This window comes from Betta splendens, chromosome 24 (assembly GCF_900634795.4).
Source record: "Betta splendens chromosome 24, fBetSpl5.4, whole genome shotgun sequence".
Lineage (NCBI taxonomy): Eukaryota > Metazoa > Chordata > Actinopteri > Anabantiformes > Osphronemidae > Betta > Betta splendens.
In genome coordinates this window covers 9,655,105-9,675,648 of record NC_040901.2, presented here as the reverse complement: position 1 = coordinate 9,675,648, position 20,544 = coordinate 9,655,105, and the positions used below count along the sequence as shown (strand labels likewise).

Here is a 20,544-nt window from a genome sequence, read left to right as displayed (position 1 = left end):
AATGAACAATTTTTTATTCTGTTTTGACATAGATTAAGCTCGTGAACATCAACGCCACAGACATTGTTGACGGACGACCATCGATTGTATTAGGTTTGATGTGGACCATCATTCTCTATTTCCAGGTACTCCTGTCTAAGCTTAAAAAAATTATATGCTAAATCACAATACTACAGTCACTTAGCAGCATCACCACACCCACCATAGCTCTTTACTTTTATTATTTATTATATGAGATTATTTTTCACAGTGATGTCTATTTACTGACATCACTGTGATGGAAAGTGTAAGGGAGATCATGTGCATAGAAACCAGTAATGTATTTTACGTTTGTTATGATTGTTAAGCCAAAATATCCCCACATTTCATTTTTCCTCCACACACTGATGAGATGTAACAGAATATTTCATCACTTGTCAAATTAACTGCAATTATACATAATCATAGTTTCAGAGGAACAGAATATTTGTGGGTAATCAAGAACTGCAAACACCGAGTGCCTGGGGAAATCACACTATAAGGCGACACTTAAAAGCAACATCTATAAAGTAGAATCGAATGATGCATCATCCCATAATAAGCGGCAAAAATTGCCCCTGGACCTCTCTTACAGATTGAGGAGCTCACTAGTAGCCTGCCAGCACTCCAGACTTTGTCCAGCAGCACGTCCTCACTGGACAGCTCCACCAGCAGCACTGAGACCACCAGCCCACCTGTCAAAAGGAAACCCCTCCCCCCTCTGCAGGGCGGGGCCAGAAAGGCATTACTGAGATGGGTCCAGCAGACGGCCGCCAAGTATGAAGCCTTCTATCATAGTCAAGTGCCTCAGCAAAGATAATTATGCAGTATCTAGAGCTTCCTACGAGTGTAATTAACAAACCATTTGCCTCTCATGCTTTAGTAGCACATCTTATCTTTTGATGCTCTGTCCTTCCAAGGCATCAGACGCTCGAGGTGAAGGACTTTGGGCCCAGTTGGCGCAGCGGTTTAGCATTCTTCGCGCTCATCCACGCCCTGCAGCCCAGTCTTGTTGATGTGGATCATGTCCCAGACAGGCCGAACCGAGAGAATCTGCAGCAAGCGTTTTTACTGGCTGAGACGGAGTTAGGCATCCCACAGCTTCTTGACCCTGAGGGTAAATACTGTACAATTTCCTGTTAATTTCCTAAAGGTTGATGTATTTATTCAGAACAGAACTCATATATATCCACCAAACAAATATAAACCACACAGAGATTTGTCATAACATCAGATGTGAACCTCAGTGGCACTGCCAAACATCTGTGTGCTTCACGCTTGCCCTTCAGAATGAACCCTGACAAATCGAACTTGACTTCGGTGTAATTAAGGTCCATTAGCCGTGAGATTCAGCATAAACAAACAAAACCTGGACACTTGAACGCCGTCCTGAAGGTTGTTTTCATCAGTAGATACGGTCGTCACACCCGTTCTTGTCAATGCTGAAGTATAACAGATGAAGAAGTAGCGCCTCAGTTTTGATTCGACCTCTAATTGTGTTTTATTTCTCTATTCCTTTCTCAGATGTCGATGTAGACAAGCCAGATGAGAAATCTATCATGACCTACGTGACTCAGTTCCTGAAGCATCGTCCCGACCAAAGGCCGAGTGACACCGATGGACATCCGGAGGAGGAGGTGAGCAGCTGTCAGAGTTGTGCCAGACTTGACATGCTAGTCATTGACCTCAGCCATCACATTCATATAAACGCCATCATGCCTTTGTTTAGAGTACAAGTTGGTGCTAACGTCTATTTTTAACAGTTCAGTTCATTTAAATCTGTATGAGTGCACGATGAGGGGATGCCCTTCACAGCCCAGTGCAGTAGAAGGCAGAGCAATAATAGGAAAGTGAATTTCCTCAGTCGTTAAATGCTTCCTAAAATGTTGCCCCCCGTTGTTGCTCATTAGAAGAATTAATTTCATTTGTCGTGTCTGGCAGAGTCTTGCCTGTGTCTTGGTGTTCTTCTTCTGTGCATCTCTTGGTGTGTCTCTCTGTGGTGACTGCTGTCCTGTGCTTGTTGTGCCGCCCTTTGTCCTACAGCGTGGCCTTGCTCCTCGCGATATAGAGGACATGCTGGAGGTAGGTTTTATAGCACCCTAAGAGCAGATCTTCCATCATTTCCTCACAGCCCAATGCAATTACTTGTACAGGTAGCACTGATCCACATTCATGGTTTCTATATAAATGTGATTAAAGCCCATATTCCTGGCTCGTCTATTGAATTACAGTATCATTGAGTACCGTCCGGTGTACGGGTGAGTTTAAACAGTCAAAAACAAGCTGATATGTTAATATTAGCCTTTTATTCCAGCTGATGTGATGTTCCTGCCGCAGGGTTCCCGACCCATCGTAACAAAAGGAAGTCCAGTGTAACATGATGTGATATTAGCATTTATTAGCGTCGCCGCCCAGCGCCGTGGCTCCTGGTTCTATTAGCATGACAATGGAAGCCTCTGGCATTGGCAGCGCGCATTGATAGCGCGCGTTTGATGGAAAGCTGGTGAAAAGAGGCTGCCGCTTTTTAAGGTTAACAGTGTCACGAGCTGCAAAGCGGCGCAAACCGCTCGCTGTTGACGCCACACTGTGTTTTGTTGTCTAACTCCGATTCGCCTTTTTTTGTTGTTGTTTTTTCGATGGTTTCACACCTGCTTCGTCCTCTGTAGCGGTTTTCGCTAACGCGCCAGCGTTCGTCCTCAGCATTGTTTCCCGCTGAATACAGGTCGACGGCCCTGTTTTTCACACGTAGCTCAACACAGTGGTGTTGTGTAAAACAAAAAGCTGTTTTACCTCCAAACGCTGTGGCGGAGAATAAAGTTTGGGGCGTGATACAGGAGCCGCAGCTCAACATGAATTGAAAGTGAACAGCTCTCAAGCTGAATAGACGATCACACAAGCTTTTGAGCGGCAAAGTATTATCGTCATGGTTACTTAAAATCCAATGAAATGTTAGTAGGGGGTCTTAGACAAAATACCCTGTTAAAGCTGAGTGGTTTTGGCAGCTGTGGGTTTTTGACATTCTGTCCTAAAGGGAGACACAGAGGATTAGGGGAACACATGTCTAACAGTCCTGGCTCTGCCCTTTCTTTCACCCTCTGCCTCTCTCCATGCTTTCATAACATCCACTTTCACCGCTCTATTTAATCACTTTTCCTTTTTCTGGCCCTCGTCATATTTGTTCTTTTTTTTTTTTTTTTTACTTCCATCCCTTCCTGCCCCGCCATCGCAACCTCCCAGAGAGAGCAGCGAAAGAGCCTCCGGGAGCTCAAAATGTGGCTCGACCACCTGGAGAGGGACGCGGCGCAGGCTCAGGAGACCCAAGTCAGTCTTGCTCAACAGTACCAGGTTAGTGTGTGTGTGTGTGTGTGTGTGTGTGTGTAAGTGGGCGTGTGTAGTTTATACTGGGAACACTGGGCACAGACGGTCCTATTATTATCTTAATCAGCGGGATTACACTGTGGGGATCAGGCTGCAGCCGTCATATTTTCAGTCAATCTGGCTTATTCCACCAAGCCTCGGGATACACTCCATATTCAGCAGCATGTGGGATATCCCTATTTTCCTTTCACACTATTCAGATGATTCTGAGGATCTGAAGCCAGAAAACGGATTTTACCTAATTAGACACCATTGGGAAGAGGTTGTGACCCCTGTGAGAGCACTTCTTCCAATGTCCTTATACTGTACCGTAAATATCTTGGAAGCGCTGTAAATGAAGAACCTATTTCATTCCTGTTTAGCTGTTCAAGAGTCTGCATGTCCAGTTGGAGATGAAGAGGAAGCAGGTGGAGGGAGCTTTGCAGTCCACCCAGAAGGAGGGGATGCTGACTGTGGATCAGGCCCTGGTCAAACAGGCCTGGGAGAGGGTTTCCAACAGGGTGAGGGAGCAACCAACCACTCCTTTAGAGGAGCCTTTTTAGAAGCTAAACCCATTTTAATTGTTTTGTGCTAAAACTGAGGTTACCAAAGACTGATGGTTTTCTGCATGTCAGCTCCTGGACTGGCATCTGCAGCTGGACAGGTCTCTCCCAGCGCCCCTAGACGAGGTGGGGGCATGGCTGCATGAGGCTGAAGGGACCTTGCGACAAGAAATCCCTGTGCAGCAGGGACACGAAGTGACAGCTAACACTGTCCACAGAGCTCTGGAGCAGCACAAGGTTAGCATTACTGTGGATATTACTCTACTGACAGACCTGTGCTATGGTAGTAATTGCTATTTGCACTTTACAGGAGGTGCTAAAGAGCCTGGAGAGTCACCAGCAGGTGTTTCAGAGGATCCATAAGGACAGAAGTGTTGATGGTGTCCCTGTTCCCTTAGACCAACTCCAAGACATGGCAGAGAGGTAATGAAGACACCTGGTAACCTCTAATGGGATTCTTACAAAATACGACTGAAAAACATGATGTAAAGGTCTGATATATTTTTTAGGATCAACTGTGTCTCTACATCTTCTAGCATCCACTTGGCCAAGATGGAATACTTGGAGAATAAACACCACATGCAGGCCTTCCTCACCTTGGCTGAGGCCAAGCTCAAATCCTGGATCATCAAATATGGCCGACAAGAGTCAGTGGAAGTGATGCTCCACAATTATACTGTAAGCTCAGATGCAGAATAACTGTATGTGGTATGGAGAACTGTTCTCACTGTTCTGCTTAGTGCTCGCACTGGTGCTTTTCATAATGTTCTTTCTCACTTTGTTTTTTTTTTTTTCCTCAGTCATTCGTGGAAAATCACAATTTCTTTCAAAACTACGAAGCACTGTTCCAGTCTCTGAAGCAGTCTGCTGATGCCTATGTCAGCGCTGACAGCTCAGGTGCGTGGTTAAATATTGATTGATTAGTATGATAAGTATTGATAGTATGTAAAATTTGTTCGTCTGGCTCTCAAAGCTTTGTTGCCCTTGAAAGTGTAAAATGTAGTTGTTGTTCAGATATCATAATACACTGTATCGGTTGTCTGAAATATTACAGTAGATATAGTAAGATAATGAAGCAAATACTGTATAATAGTAATTTGAACAACATAAACCATCTATAGGTAGACAAAATACCTTACAGTACCTAAATTTATTGACTAACACCTACAGTATTTTATTCTCAGAGTCATTGTGTTTCTTTGTGTGTTCTCCATATGTAAACTTTATTTCCTTATATCAACAGTTCAGTAGCCAATGAGGCTTTCTCTTTGGTGAAAGGGGAGAGTCTGCAGGCTACATCTAAATGAGCTTCCTCCACTCTCAGCTCTCAGTGGGGAATACGACCCCATTTGCTAGTTAGGGGCTGCTCCACTTCTGCAGGTCTCAGGGCGCAAACTCAGCTAGCTTGTCGGTTTCATTAAGTTTCAGGGCCGCGCTGCTTTAGGGTATGCAGAGCGGTGGAGTGAGTTGGGGGGGGGAGAAATCAGGACATCTGCGGCTTGATTGGTCAACCCAACAATTGAAGTGCCCCCCCGCTACCGCACAAACGTAACCCCTGCTGCTAGTTAACACCCTGGCCCCTGATTGGCTGGCAGCAAGATCATTTTGATCATCTTAGGCTCAGTTTGAGTTCAGCAAGCTGCATATGAATTTTCTGCCTTTTTAGAGCATGCTACTGTACTAAATGACTGAATGTAATTGCATAGGGTGGTGCCAGTCTCACAGTGAGTGAGTTAGTAGTACAGGACAGGTTTTTGGGGTCAGCAACAAGTCTGTGCAGCCTGAATGCTGTCTTCATCTGGTGATTCTATGAATATGTTTCCCATCTGTCCTCGGCGTAAGTGGGTCTCATCACCAGTCACGCGTGACAGCTGCGTGTTGTGTGTCTCTTCCCCAGTGGACGAAGGCGAGGCGGGAGTGCGCAGGTTCATGCGGGAGGTCGTAACCCAGTGGAGGAGTCTGTCCATGGAGGTGCGAAGCGTGAGGAGCATGCTGGAGGAGGTGCTGTCCAACTGGGAGCGGTACAGCTCCACCGTGGCCTCTCTGCAGGCCTGGCTGGAGGATGCAGAGGAGGCTCTGATCCAGCCGGAAAGCGCTAAACGGGTACGTGATTGACACTCCCTGTCTGACCCTTCTCACCGTCTCTTGAGGAGCTTTTCCTGTGGACAGATTAGAAATTATTTGATGGATTCTAAAGCCGCAGAATTAAAATCGAATATACGTCCGCCTACTTTCAAGCATGTACTTTTTTAAGTGGAATCCTATTAGCAGTCCCCTCTCAACTATCAAACGGTCTCCTTGACATAAAACAAGCCACCAAGGATATTCCAGTTGTCGCATTGCCATGGTTACCTCAATTCCACATCCCCACCAAGGATTAGACAGCTAATTACCCCAGTTTTCTTATTGTCCTTTCCTTGAATCCCTTTCTTTGTTTCTGTTTGATTGTCTCTTTGTTTCCTTATTTGACACTCCGTCTTTGATTTGTTCTTTGTTTCTCTTGATTTCTTTGTGCGTCTGTTTCTTTATTTCCTCATAATGTGTCTGTCGTATTTTTTCTCTTTCAGGAGTTTTTCAGAAATCTGAGCCACTGGATGGAGCAGCATGCAGCTATGAACGATGCGGGGAATTTTCTAATTGAAACATGCAACGAGAGTGTGTCACTTGATCTCAAGCAGCAGCTCCTTCTGTTGAACGGGCGATGGAGAGACCTTTTCCTCAAAGTCCAACAAGTAACAGGAACATCATTATAAATACTTAGTGTTAGGTGACGTACAGCACATTTCTTGGCCTAACATTTGTTTTGCTGCAGTATGCCCATGCTGATGAATTGGAGAAGTGGAGGAAGGACCATCGAAAGGCTGTGTCAGCCCTGAAAGAGCTTCTGGACACAGCTGAGGCCAAGCTTAATAGTCCTGTTCAAGTGTCTTTCCTCAGCGTTAGCACTTTTCTGCATGACGTGGAGGTGAGGAAGTACTAGTTTGTCTATCATGCAGTAGATAAAGGGTGAAATAGAACTATAACCCAGTATAAGTACACAGTAAACTCATTCTACACAGATTTCCCAGGATATTATTGATGTACCTGGCAGTTAAATCAACACCTGGAGTCCTGGAGCTCTATCTGACTTTGATTCACTTTATAACTTCATTATATAAATAAAGTTTCATTGCTAGAGGCAGTTTTGATACAGCGAATTCAATTTAAACTTATGTAACATGTCTTCTTGCGTCCACATCTCATGACAGAATACCAAGCAAAAGGTTGTTGCCATGGAGACACAATACAAGTTGGCTGCCCGCAGCGCTCAGCTCCTTGCCAAGGATGCGCCCCAGGATGAGGCTGCCAGGGTCATGGCATCTATGGCAACAGCCAAAAGTCAGCTGAGTAAGGTGGGTGTCCTTTGAGTCCAGAGCATGAAGCCCCGGTCCATCTTTTAAGAGTGCCGTGCCTAACCTGCCTCTACCTAAGACATGCTGTCACCTCTGTGCCACGCTTTTTTTTTTTTTTTTTTACTCCAGGTCAGAGAGCGGTGTCCTCCTCTAGTGAGGGAGTGTCATGTCCTTCTGCCTCTGTTGGAGGAGATGGAGAAACACATCACTACCTTTTACCAAGCGCTGGAGCGAGCCGGTCGCATCACGGCTGCAGCAAGAGAGCCAGACCCACAAGCCCAGTCCCCACACAGACACAAGTGGCAGGTCAGATATGAGTACAATCACTGATACTGTGTATCAAAAATACATATACTGATTCCCAGTCAAGAAAATGCTGGAATTCTTTGTCCAATTTTTTTGTCCTCAGGAATTGTTAAACCAGCAGCAAACCTGTAAACGTTGTCTATCAGTGATCGAGAGGAACCACCACACGCTGCAGAGAACGCTCTCCACCAGTAAAGTGCTCCGAACCTTCGACCTGTCGCTGCTGCAAAAGAGAGTGACTGAAATACAGGGATCAGCACAGGTTGGTGTACAGAAATGCACTCACTGTACAGTATGAACACAGTATAGCTGCTGTAGCACAATGCCACACAGAGACTGCCTTACCACAACGCTGATTATATTAATGAAACTACTGTAGCATTAAAAACACCCAGGAGGCAACAGCTCAGATTAGACTTACTCCTGTGTTACATTATTCAGACGCTTGGTGTAAGACAAATAATATAATTACACAGTATCACAGAAGAGACCAATTTCAATCCCGTCCGCGTGCCGTCTGTTCTCCCAGGCGCTGCTGAAGGAAGTCGGGGAGTGGAGACGACAAGAGGAGGCCAACAACTGCCTGAGGAGGAGGTTTGAAGAATCGCGACAGGAGCTGGAGAGGGTTCTGAGGAAAGCGCAGGGCTGCTTGAGCGAGACGGGAGATGCTGAGGAATTATTGAAGAAGCACTCCGTAAGATCAAGATCTGGTTTGTTATTACAATGTCAACGAGAACGCCGTCGCATCACATATTCCTGTCATTTAATCCCTCTGTCGTTTGCCTGTTTGCGCAGGAGTTTTTTGGGCAACTGGACCAACGGGTGCTGAGCGTCTTCTTGAAGGCATGCGATGAGCTGACGGACATCCTGCCACAGGAGGAACAACAGGGCCTGCAAGAGACAGTGCGCAGGCTGCACAAACACTGGAAGGTCAGGGGTCAACACGCTGTAACACTCTCACTAATTACTGCACATCACTGGAGGCGCCTCGCTGATCATTAACTTTGGCTTTCAGTTTATTTCCAATTAACCTCAACCACTTAGAAAAAAATATAGCCCACTCCTTGTTTGCCCAGTCTCTCTGGGGAATATTTTGTCTGTGATGATATGCATGTTATACAGAGTGCCTTATACACGTCCTGTCCAGTGCATTCTCACTTACACATGGCTCTTTCCCACAGGACGTCCAGGGCGAGGTGCAGTCTCACCTGCTTCACCTGAAAGTGGATGTTGAGCAAAGTCGCGTGGCTGGGATCCTCCACGACTGCCGAGCAGAGCTGGCCCGGGAGATGCGCGCCCTGTGCGGCACGTGCACCAGCGAGCGAGTCATCAAAGAGCACAGAGTGAGTGCTGCGAAGAAGCCGAACACATTGAACCGAGAATCAGCGAATGAGATAGAATCACTTAATGTCGCTATCATCTCCGCCGTGCTGGAGCCTCTCAGATTCCAACGTTCGCTTGTCTGTTTCTCCAGGCTTTTTTCAAGGAGCGTAAACCTCTGACTCTGTGTGAGAAGAGGATTAGGAACATGGAGGATCTGTGTCATAAGTTGCCTGACAACGACCCAGCTTATGGAACGCTCGATTCCACCAGAAGGGCTGTAGAAGAGGTTACAGAACAAATCAAAAGCACCCATCTGAGGTTGGAGCAGCACCCTGATAAATGGAAAGAGTGGAATGAGAGGTAAAGCTCCCTCAGGAGTAGAACTTAAAGTCCCGACAGTGACTCCAGAGAAAATGGTTTTAAAGCACTTGTTCTCTGTCTAGGTTCTGTGAGCTTTCTGATTGGCTTTCATCCCAGAGGAGGCAGCTGAGGCTGCTGAGGGAGACCGCAGGAAGCCCCAGTGATCAGGAGCAAGTGGATGCCAGAGTTCAGGTTAGCCTGCAAACGTTAATGTCTGCTAGAATATGATGTTATGAGTGAGTGTGTAACGTGCATGTTCTATTCTTGCGCCACAATCAGGCGATGCAAAAAGCAGTGGATGCCCGCGAGGAGAGCTTACTGTGGCTTAAAAACCGCCTGGCTGGCTTGTCTGAGGTGAGCTCTGAGCTGGAGGTGCAGAGACAAAGAACAGCCCTGGCAAAGCTCTCAACTGACCTGCGGGCTCTTTTTTCGTCACTCTTTCAGGTACTCACTATAGGAGTGTCTGATTGTGAGGACTTTATCTCTTTTATTCTGTTTTTTTAACACAGTCTTTCTTTCTGCCACTTCTGCCTCAGTGGGGTGAGGAGGGCTCGCCAATGTTCCAGTACGAGGAGCTGAGAGATGAGATACGTGCTGCACTGAAGGAGGTTCTGAGAGCGCGGATGGAAACTGAGGAGCAGACTAGTGAGATATTGAACGCTGAGGGCCTGGAAGAGGCCAAAACCCTTTACCTTATTCACCAGGTCTGATCTCAGTTCCAGAAAAACAAAACAGACCCATCACATAATGGATGGAGATTATAATCCAACACTGGCTGTTCTTGTCCGTGGACGTTTTATAGCAACACCTGAAGCGCATGCATGCTAGCAGGAGGGATGCGGAGCTGCTGGTGTCCCACTGCCGCCAGCTGCAGAGAGGGGAGGAGCTCAGTCAGTCCCTCCTGGAGCTGGAGGGGGCTTTCAGGGAGGTCGACCAAGTATCGGGGGCAATCGAGCTACAGGTCGGTCAAGCCTGCGTTTTTTTCTCACATAGCTCATATTTGCATTTCTGAGGATCATCGATCTGCCGTGATCATTGATCGGGCCCTCTGTAACCACATGTATGTTAATTTGGTTAGTGTCGGCTGACCTGAGATCTATTTATACAGTCCTATCATTGTCCTCAAATCGATTAGAAAATGAATATGTTTCTACGGGAAAATGTTTAACATGTCTGAGATCAATGAAAACATTGAAATGCTTTTGTACAACTGTACATGTAAGAAATTCCATATAAACGTTCAGCAACAGTTGCTTTATTGTCATTTCAAGGCCACTCTGAGCTCCTGGCAGGATTTTGAAGCAGAGAGGGAGACACTCTGGGAGTTTATCAGTAATACCAGCAATGAGCTGCACAAAGAACTGATTTTTAACAGCCTGGACAGTCTGAGAACCGAACTGAAACAAAATAAGGTATGCATGTTTTCTACTGTAGGCATGTGTGTGTTTACTGCTATGTACGGCAGGATATTGATTTCTTTTCTGCCCGTAGGAGCTTTTCTTCAGGGCTGAGGAGTGCTGTGTTAGAGCAGATCTGCTCCTGGAGAAGGCAACAGACATTCACCTTGGTCCGAAAAATCAGACCCTCCTCCTGCATCAGGCCCAGTCCACCAGAGAAGCAGTCACACACCTTCAAGACCATGTCAACAAGAAGTAAGTGTCTTAACTTCAGTCCCTTGAATCAAGAGAAAACATCCTTCTCTTAGATTTTGTTCTTTTTTCAGTTTTTCAAAACATGATTAGTATTTTGATTCGTTATTTTATAATTGGAATAAGATTATATTTTATGCTGTTGTCACTATTGTGATTGATCTGTGTCTTACATTTTCCAGTGTTGTCCAACTGGAAAGGATGTGTGTGTTGTGGGAGCGCTTGAGCCGGGAATTGGAGCACTTCTCCTCTTGGATAAATGAGACGGAGAAAGAGCTGGAAGCCATCAGCACCAGCACCTCGTTGGACCCTTTAGACAAAAACATCAGCATGGTGGAGGTACTGTCATGTTTTTCCCCATGGTGGTTTCTTTAATTTTAGGCCGCTGCTTCGACTGTCTACACTGAGACTGACTGCACACAGTTTTTTGACACCCACAAATAAATATCTTGTCCACATTTAATTGAAGTTAGCTTTACAGTGTCAATGTAGCCTGAGGGTTATTAAGATTAAAATGAAATAAGATGGAACCTTAATCTAGCTCCAAGGGGGATTTGGGTCAGTGCTGCAGCAAAGGCTGGGATAAATAAAATAAATTGATCTTATTGCAAAAACATATAATCCTGCCCAGCCAGGCCTTCGCCTGTCAGACTTATGGAGTTTAGGAGAGATTCTGTGGCTCTAGTCATCCCTAGGCTATCTTCTAATTTGTTGTGCATATTCTTTCACCTTTCAAAACAAATGTTCTAATTTTTCCAGACCGGCATCTACAGTACGTACATGTTATAAAGTTCTGCTTTTCTGTTCCTCAGTCCTTTTTGTTTCTTGCGCTTGCTTCCCTCCAGGAGGTTGCCGTGGGATTAGAAGAGAAAAGGGAAGCTCTGGCCCACATGGAAGCCGACTGTGAGGCCCTGTCCAGATGTGTGACCCCCGGAGAGTCGGGGCATATCTGGGCACAACTTACCCAGATCAGACACTATTGGGAAGAGCTCAAGGAGAAAGTAGAGGAGCTGGGGGGTCACCTCACCCAGAGTGTCTCATACAGACAGAGATACAACGATAACCTTGAACAGGTATTCAGCAACGTAGAATGTGCAAACAAATTTTAACCTGTATGAGCTTTGAAGAAGAATGTTGTTGTTCGTATAACTGAAGGTTCTGTGATTACCAGGTGAAAAAAATAATGAGTGATCTTAAAGAGAGGCTTGACTTTCCCATCACATTCTGTACATCGTCATTTGAGACATACAAGATTCTCCAGGATCATATGGTGAGAAAACATTAAAAAATGTAAAGGTTATGCCTTTATTTTTTGTAACTTTAGTTCACTTTTTAAACACATGTCTCTGTCTTTTAGGAGGTGTGCCAGGCTGTGGAGCAGCTGAAGCCCAGGCTCATAGCCCTGTCTTCAGCCCTGAGGAGGCTTGGGGAAGGCACCCAGCTGAAGGAAGAGGTGGCTAACCTCCAGAGGCAGCAGGGAGAGTTTGTGGCAGTGGCTGCAGAGAAGCAGTCTACGCTAGAAAGCCTTGTAGCACTATGGCAAAGGTAAAATACCTGTCAGGGTTCCCTGTTGTTTAGTTTTATATTTACTCTGTCTGAGTGACACTTTTTTAAAATGAACTGGTCGCTGTTTCTGCTTTTGAATCTGTGTGTGTGTGTGTTTCTCTGTGTCAACCTGATCTCTTCCCTGGAGGTGAGGATTACTTATAGTGCTGGATGAACTGGCGAGATATGGTCGCCCTATTATAACTGTGTATACTGCATATTTTAAGATCACAGGCTGTTGCTCTGATCCATTGTTAAATCATCATTAGTTTCAAGGATTGTGAATGCATTTCCTGATTCAAAAACAAAACCCCTCTTATCTTCAGGTTTGAAAAGGAGAGTTCATCCATGAAAAACTGGCTGGACAGGTGCGAGTCCGTCTGCTGTACAGACTCTAGACTGCTTTCTGTGGACAAACTAAGGCTCAGGACTGAACTACAAACTGTACAGGTAAATTGTTTTGTTTATATATCAAAGTATTTTGCAAATAGTTGTTTTGTCTGTTTGTTTTTTTTGTGTGTATAATTGTAAAATATTGATTTACAGGCAATGCAGGGAGAGATACCGTCGTATGAGGCCCTCCTCCAGGGTCTAGTGAATCTCGGGCTGTGTCTCTATCCCACAGCACCTGAAGCTTGTATCCAAGAGCTCAGTGATGATCTTGCACAGCTACAGAACAGATGCATTTCTGCAAAGAGCGGCATTATACACAGGCAATTCATTTTCAGACCCTTATATCTGTTTAATTGTTTCCAGTATTTTTTCTATTCTCTATATATTTCCTGTTTTGCCACAGCCATAACTTTCTTTATCCAACATCCCACTCTTTAGGTTTGAGCTGTTGCAGTCCCAGTTGTCCCACTTAAAGCTGTTTGATGAGACACTGCTGACTCTGACCCAAGGAAGTGAAAGCTTCCTGTCCATGTTGAGAAGTTCTTCTCAGGTCAACACTGATGATCTTGAAGCTGGAATTACTAAACTAAAGGTGAGAAATCAAACAGTGTCCTTTACAGGCTTTGTACTGTGTATGAAATCTTTATGTGCTTTATAAACGTTCTATATTGATTTGTAATTAAACTGACTTGTTGCAGGAGCATGAGGTGCAACTACAAGAGTATTCATCACTTGAAGAGACTCTTCGCCAAAGAGAGTCCACCATTCTTCATTGTTCCACCCCAGAAGCACAGCAGCAGCTCCAGGGCTGGAGAGAGGACTGTCTACAACCCTTCAGTGAATCGCAGCGTCTCCTTCTTCTGCGTAAAGAGTGTCTTACTGCTTTAAAGACGTTCTTTGAGAAGCACAGAATGGTAACCAAAGCTATTCGCCGCCTCCACGAGGCTGTGGAGGGTAGGGGGAGCTGGGACTGCTCCAAAGCTGAAGAGTTGCACCAGGAAATAGGACAAGTGGCTAAAGACGTGGCCAGGCTTGAGGCGGAGGCAGTTGGGTTGGATGGGCAGCTGAGCAAGGCACACCTGTACCTGTGTGGGGTGGAGTGGCGGGGCCCCAGAGACCCAGGCCGCCCTCTGGGAAGAACGTCTTGCAGACGTCAGGCAGTGGCCCTCACGATGGGCCTGGAGGAGGTACAGAGAGGCGTGGGGTGGAGGCAGAGTGAGGCCGATGCATTAGGGGCCCTGTGGAGCTCCTTCAGGGAGAGGAAGGAGGAGGTCATGAAGAACATGAAGAAACTAGAGGAGGAAGTGAACCAAGAGGGGGCCAGGGAGACCTCTGTACAAGCCTTTCAAAACAGGTATGTCCACAATAAGAGACAAAGTCATCTGCCCTATAATGCTCTTGATATAATTTTGAATATACTACTAATACGACTACTTTTTCCTCCCCTCCCAGAGTGCGTTTTTTCGTCCAGCTGGAGGATGAGCTCCAGTCCCTGCAGCACTCCCAGCAGTGGTTAGAGGAGAAGGGAAGCCAGCTGGCCCAGCGGGACAGTGAGCTGGCCGGGGAAGCGCTCAGGGAAGTAGCACTGGTGAAGACAGCCTGGGAGAACATCAGGACTCTGATCACCAGTGGGTAAGGAAGGGGGGCGCCCGTTTACAAACCTCCAGCCATTAGGTTGATTTATGGCAGAAGTCAGCGGGGAAAACCACGTGTGTTATTTTAAGAAAGACCTGCAACAGATTACCATAAATCACAACATCTGTTTTGACTGATGCTTTACCTATTAGCACGCTCTGACCTAAGTCCATTCTCCTGCAGTCAGGAACACAGTGGAGTCGTGATAGAGCTTCTTCGTCAGTTCCACCACCTGAAGTCGGTCCTCAGCACCGTTGTGGACAATGCACAGGCTGTTGCTCACAACCTACCTGACCATAACCATGACGCATTGGAGGCCAGGAAGACTTACACACGGGTCAAAAACTAGCTATACTACTATAACTATAATGATTATGTTCTAATTTTTAGATGTAACTCAGCAGATTCTACATTATCTGTCCCTCTAGTGGTGGAGTGTTGTCATTCCCTCTCTTCTTTTTCTCTGGTCTTACAGCATGAGACTGTCCAAGCTGAGCTGAGAGAGAAGCAGGAAGACATGGACCTGCTAATCAGTACAACCGAAGACCTGCAGCGCGAGCTGGAGAAGATGCCCCGCTCCGACACATGCTCCATCCAGAAAGACATGGAGCTGCTACGAGACCAGTGGTTGGAGGTGAGTGTGATGTACGCTGCCTGTTCGTGATCTTTTATAACAATAATGAATGTGCTGATCATCACACGTGTGCTCGACTCCATGAATTGTAAACATATTCTTAGCTCCAGTAAATAATCACTTTTACTATGAAAAAATACATAAATTATATCAGCTGCTGTCAAATTCTTTCATCATTTTATTTTTTAAATGTATTCCTTTCTGTTTTTTTCAGTCTCTTTTCCATTTTCTTCTCTTGTGGGATTTAGTTGGTTGCTCAGCTGTCACAAATTAGACGGAAACATAAACAAGTCTAGACACGTTATCTGCCTTTCTGTCTCTCGCACTTCTCATCCCCACATCTGTCAAACCAATTAGGTCTCGTTTCCCATCCATCTCCCGCTTAAACATACTCTGCCATCGCCGGTTGCTCTGAGACAGAGAGAACTTCCAAACAAAGGAGAGCGATTCTGACTCTCCTGGTAATTGAGATTCCTCAATTCTCCACTAAAGCAAGACTTCTCCGCTGTGTTTCATCAGGCCTCTGAGAAAATACAAACCAACACTGAGAGGCTGGGGTACTGTGTGACACTGTGGGACGACCTGAAGTCAGCAGAACAGGACATCAACCAATGGACCGCCACCTCTCTTGCTGATCTCACTGACAGCATCACTAACCTCAGTGACAAGGAGAAGACAGAGGCCCATCTCACCGCCTTTCAGGTCTGAGCTGGACAATCTGTTTGTGTGGGTGATAGATGACGGTTCTGTGTCAATCCGGCTGTGATTCTCTGCAGGCTGAGGTTGACAAGAGGGAGCAGAGGCTGGATTGTCTGCAGGAGCGATTAGCGGAGCTGAAGGAGCGAGCCAAACTGCAGGAAACCCCGTTACAGATGCAGGTGAGGCGATGTGACTGCTCAATAACATTATATTTGTCCTGCTAAAGACTGATTGTGTGTAAGGCTGGTAAATTCCTCCTGTTCAACCAGGTCCTTGAGACAGACCTAAGGAAGAAGATTGACCACGCGCAGGAGGTGTACAACCAGGCCAAACACACTCTGACCTACTTCAGTTTCCAAAAGCAGCGACTCGAGGACCTGATGTCCCAGATGGCCGAACGGCTGGAGGCAGTGGAGGGTTCATTATCTGACCTCACTGATACCACTTCCCCTGAAGACATTGGTACCGTCAAGGTATGATTTGTCATGTTTAAGAGCTTTACATACATTTAACATATAACATACATCATCCTGGACTTAGCTTTTCATTTGTGATCACTCTTTCTGTGCAGAACCTGCAGAGTGTTGTGCAGAAACAGAGGGCAGATATGGACTCGGCACGAGACGCCCTGTCCACCCTTTGCAGGGCCCATCCCACCCAGGAGCTGTCGCGCCTGTCCTCTGACCTTACTCTGATTGCTAAACGAACGGAGGCTGTGGCCCTGCGTTGTGCCAGGACCAGGGGCAACCTGCAGGACGGACTGCAGCTTCACTTCCACGGTCAGATGGGTTTGAATTATGTTTGTTACATGTAGTTCTGACTGTCTGTGTTTATTTATTATCCCCATTAAATCCCTGTTTCATACTTATTCAAATAAGACGCACACAGTCACCAACACTGAACTACGCGAACAACATACTGAACTCTCCCAACTACTAAAGATAAATTACAATTTTAATAAGACTTAAAATCTCATAATTCACAATGAAACAGCACACAGCTACATGGTGCAGCGTCATTTATTCCTGTTAGTAGTGCAACAGATTTAGTGTTGATTATGGTACATTTTTCCCCGGAGGACACTCAATCCGCCCACAGCAGCCCACACTCCATTGACACACACTGTGTGGCACGCCGGTGCACCCTCATTGCTGAGAAACACACCTGTGCCTCGGAGACTAATGCTGCTCTCCTCACATCTGCTCTCAAGGGAGTCATTTTGGGCTTGTTGCCAAGGCAACCTGGTGCCGCACAGCGTGGACACACCAACACGTACCATCTGCCTCGGCATATAGCCTTTGAAATCCGCCTTCATTTTAGCACAAATCACTTTTCATCACTGCATTTTTTTCTCCGTTTTTTTCATGTTGCTGATTTTTCCTCATCACCTGAACAGAACTTGTACGCGATTTCCACACCTGGCTGGACGATCTAAAGTTACAGCTGAAAAAATGCTCAAACCAGTTCGGGGATGTTGCTGCACTTGAAGCCAAGGTGCAGAGGTTAAAGGTACATTTATATAATGAAAAAGTTTTTTTCATCATCATCATAATTAATAGTGTTTTTACCAGAGGTGGCTAAAGCTCGGTCTGTGACATACATTCACAGATGTTAATGGAGTGTACGCCAAAGGGTGAGAAGCGCCTCTCTCAAGTTTGTGAGGCGGCAGAAAGGCTTCAGCTCCACTTGCCTAAAGCTGCGGTTGCTCAGGTCCAAGAGCATCTCTCCTCGTGTCAGACAGAATGGAGGGCATTCGTGGACAGCTGTTCTCAGAGCCGACATGACCTGGATGCGTGTATCGACCTTCTGAAAAAGTAAGTGTTCTCTCGTGTTTGCTCCCCGTTGTATGCAGAGGACTTTTACTTTAATGGGAGTGCGCCTCTCTCCCAGTTTTGAGGACAGCGTTGAGGGTGTGAGAGGCGTGCTGAAGCAGATCGAGCTCAGCCTGAGGAGCGAGCCGGAGATTGCAGCAGAGGGCCAGCAAGGATCACCAGACACCACAGAAGAGCTGGAGAGGATAGAAAACCTCCATAAAGAACTGCTAGAAAGGAGGTGCGTTTACAGTAGATGTGGGCGTGTGCCCCGGCACGGGCTGCTAAATATTCTGAACAAAAGCATGTTTTCTCTCCAAAGGGATTCTATTGAACGTCTGCACCAGGAGGCCCAGTCGCTGTCTGAAGCAGGCCGAGGGTCAGGAGGAGAAGTCACAGTGACAGGCCAGCTCCAGATGGAGCACCAGGCCCTCCTAAAGACAGCAAGGGAGAGGCTGCGAGGCTGCCAGGAGAGTCAGGCCTTTGGAGAGACTCTTCAGGGAGTCTGGGCCTGGCTGGAGGAAATCCAGGAGAGGCTGGGTACAGTAGACAGCACCATGGGGACCAAGGAGCAGTTGGAGCAGAGGCTGGAGGCTGTGCAGGTGAGAGGGATCGGAGAGCCGCTGGGAGGAGTTCCGTGCAACATTCTGAAGCCCGAGTTGACCGTGACTTCTCTGTCCACACAGGACATCCTGCTTTTGAAGGGAGAGGGAGAGGTGAAGCTGAATATGGCCATGGGTAAGGCTGAGCTGGCCCTGCGCAGCCACGGAGCTACCGGACAGGAAGCGGTCCGCTCTCAGCTCCAGGAAGTAGAGGACGCGTGGGCCACGCTGCTGGTGACCGCCATGAGCTGCCACAGGTACAGTAGGCTGTCCAGCTGTATATGTGAGGCTAAATCAGCCAAAGGAGCAGTTCATCCACTAACATTTTGTGACTTACTTCTTACTGCCATTAAAACATTTAGCTCTGGACATTTTAGAAGCCCTGTACCTGTGCATCAAAACCTTGTCTACTGGGAGCAGGTTATTTTCATCATGACAGAATGATGTCTCAATGCCATTAATTACCATCAGGTTAAATACATAATGAGAAGTATTTGCCTCATTTTATTACTGTGATTGATGGATCTGATTTAGTGAATACTCCTATGTGTGTGTGAGTGTGTGTTTAATTGAGCAGTTATGACCCCTCCCAGAAAAATTGATCTCATTAGGGACTAAACGGTTGATGCCAAGCAGCGGGTCACACGGGGGGTGGGGGGTTGTGTATTTGAAGGGGAAAGGGATAACAGGAGGCCAGGGGTAGCAGGTGAGACGGTGGTGCATGTGTGTGTATGAATATTGGTGTTATTTGTATTTGCAGGGGTAACAGATGGCAGGAGAAATAGGCTGTGTGTCTGTGTACCCATGTGTTTGAAGCTAATGATAGATGAGGGTAACGGGACTGAGGCAGTATGTCAATTTTTATTTATTGACCATATTATGGTTCTGTAATAACATTTGCATCTTTCTTAAGAGTTATCGTTCCTAGTTAGAGTAAATTCAGATTAACCAGATTACAGTCGCTGACTACACAGCGATGATCGGCCTTTTTCCAGCCGGCTGGAGTGGACGGTGTCGCAGTGGGGAGGGTACCTTGAGGGCGCTGCCCAGCTGCGCTGCTGGATGGAGGCCGTGGAGCGGGACGTGTGTGCACCCCTCACTCCGCAGTCGGGGCCGAGAGAGAAGGCCTCCCAGTTGGAGAGGCTCAGAGCGCTGCTGGCCGACCTGGAGGACCACCAGGTGGCACTGTCCAGCCTGGAAGAGAAGGCCAGAGAGCTCTTCAAGAAGACGGCTGATGCCAGCTTCAACCATGGCGCCCGCACCCAGCTGCAGACCCAGTTTGATGACCTCACAGCCTTGGTGGAGGTACATAGGGCGTTGCTTTGTCCTTTGGTATCAATGGTAAAAATGACGACCCCCTGCTGATGTCCTCGTACTTTTGGCAAAGCATGTGTTTGTATTGATTCTGCAGGAGAGAGTTCGCCTGGCTCAGGCCGTGGTTTTGGAACACCAGGATTATCTGGAGGCTGTGAGGGAGCTCACTGATTGGCTGATGACTGCAGGGGAAGAGCTGCAGCACTGGTCCGATACAACGGGAGACTCTGCCTCCATCAAAAAGAAGCTGTCAGAAGTGAGGGTAAGGGAGAGCACCATGAACAAACACAGTCTGACACCACTGACACGGTTTATATGTCCTCTGTTATTCACATATTAACATATTCACTCAGTTGTGCAGATTTATTTGAAAATGGATAAATGAGTGAACAGCTCATTTTATTATTTTTTCATTATAAGTTTCGTTAGAGTTCCTAGTTTAGACAGTATTTGTTAACTGGCCCGCGGCTGAACGGCTCTAACCACGCGTCAATTCAGAGCATTAGTCTTTTGTCTGTACTGTATATTAGTTTACCACACCACATCATAACAGCATGTCAGAATAATAATGAATATAAATGTGGCAGAGTAACTGCAATGTGTCTTTGAACTGCATTAGGCAGATGAATATCCTCACATTGATAGCTGGACGAGAGAGAGAGAGAGAGCGAGAGAGCGCGAGAGAGAGAGCAAGCGCGTGCGTGCGCGCGCGTGCGCGCGTATGCGCGTGCGTGCGTGCGTGTGTGTGTATGAGCCACTACAGCACTTTAACTTGCGTTATCCGTTGCTAGGGTAACTGATTGCTGCATTATCTTAACCTAACTAATCCTAATGGACTCCTGCCACGTAAAAGGGCAAACTATGTGGAGAATTGGAACTAGCTTTCAGTTTGTTCCCACGTTACTGCCAAATATCTCTCGCACATTTACTCGCCAATGGGTTG

At 46.6% G+C, this 20,544-nt stretch overlaps 1 protein-coding gene across 17 annotated transcripts in view; it reads left to right on the top strand.

Annotated features, from left to right (window-relative positions):
- The window catches only part of syne1a (spectrin repeat containing, nuclear envelope 1a), a 90,832-nt gene that overhangs the window by 18,068 nt on the left and 52,220 nt on the right, over positions 1-20,544 (top strand). For 15 of the 17 annotated variants that reach the window (XM_055506130.1, XM_055506129.1, XM_055506128.1 and 12 more), the window contains 49 exons: positions 33-125; positions 614-795; positions 939-1,135; positions 1,543-1,655; positions 2,062-2,100; positions 3,256-3,363; positions 3,759-3,896; positions 4,011-4,175; positions 4,249-4,361; positions 4,448-4,616; positions 4,739-4,835; positions 5,836-6,041; positions 6,506-6,670; positions 6,751-6,903; positions 7,187-7,330; positions 7,460-7,636; positions 7,740-7,898; positions 8,166-8,330; positions 8,432-8,566; positions 8,818-8,979; positions 9,111-9,319; positions 9,403-9,511; positions 9,599-9,763; positions 9,856-10,023; positions 10,122-10,280; positions 10,591-10,731; positions 10,811-10,971; positions 11,151-11,307; positions 11,814-12,041; positions 12,140-12,238; positions 12,326-12,513; positions 12,840-12,963; positions 13,060-13,226; positions 13,345-13,498; positions 13,605-14,260; positions 14,359-14,538; positions 14,725-14,878; positions 15,017-15,175; positions 15,695-15,877; positions 15,952-16,053; positions 16,144-16,347; positions 16,446-16,653; positions 17,271-17,383; positions 17,483-17,688; positions 17,765-17,926; positions 18,008-18,287; positions 18,372-18,544; positions 19,283-19,592; positions 19,699-19,863. In XM_055506130.1, the coding sequence (XP_055362105.1) occupies positions 33-125; positions 614-795; positions 939-1,135; positions 1,543-1,655; positions 2,062-2,100; positions 3,256-3,363; positions 3,759-3,896; positions 4,011-4,175; positions 4,249-4,361; positions 4,448-4,616; positions 4,739-4,835; positions 5,836-6,041; positions 6,506-6,670; positions 6,751-6,903; positions 7,187-7,330; positions 7,460-7,636; positions 7,740-7,898; positions 8,166-8,330; positions 8,432-8,566; positions 8,818-8,979; positions 9,111-9,319; positions 9,403-9,511; positions 9,599-9,763; positions 9,856-10,023; positions 10,122-10,280; positions 10,591-10,731; positions 10,811-10,971; positions 11,151-11,307; positions 11,814-12,041; positions 12,140-12,238; positions 12,326-12,513; positions 12,840-12,963; positions 13,060-13,226; positions 13,345-13,498; positions 13,605-14,260; positions 14,359-14,538; positions 14,725-14,878; positions 15,017-15,175; positions 15,695-15,877; positions 15,952-16,053; positions 16,144-16,347; positions 16,446-16,653; positions 17,271-17,383; positions 17,483-17,688; positions 17,765-17,926; positions 18,008-18,287; positions 18,372-18,544; positions 19,283-19,592; positions 19,699-19,863 (8,364 nt within the window). The remainder of the gene's footprint in view (positions 1-32; positions 126-613; positions 796-938; positions 1,136-1,542; positions 1,656-2,061; positions 2,101-3,255; positions 3,364-3,758; positions 3,897-4,010; positions 4,176-4,248; positions 4,362-4,447; positions 4,617-4,738; positions 4,836-5,835; positions 6,042-6,505; positions 6,671-6,750; positions 6,904-7,186; positions 7,331-7,459; positions 7,637-7,739; positions 7,899-8,165; positions 8,331-8,431; positions 8,567-8,817; positions 8,980-9,110; positions 9,320-9,402; positions 9,512-9,598; positions 9,764-9,855; positions 10,024-10,121; positions 10,281-10,590; positions 10,732-10,810; positions 10,972-11,150; positions 11,308-11,813; positions 12,042-12,139; positions 12,239-12,325; positions 12,514-12,839; positions 12,964-13,059; positions 13,227-13,344; positions 13,499-13,604; positions 14,261-14,358; positions 14,539-14,724; positions 14,879-15,016; positions 15,176-15,694; positions 15,878-15,951; positions 16,054-16,143; positions 16,348-16,445; positions 16,654-17,270; positions 17,384-17,482; positions 17,689-17,764; positions 17,927-18,007; positions 18,288-18,371; positions 18,545-19,282; positions 19,593-19,698; positions 19,864-20,544) is intronic. The other 2 variants (XM_055506125.1, XM_055506127.1) reach the window with 2 other exon arrangements.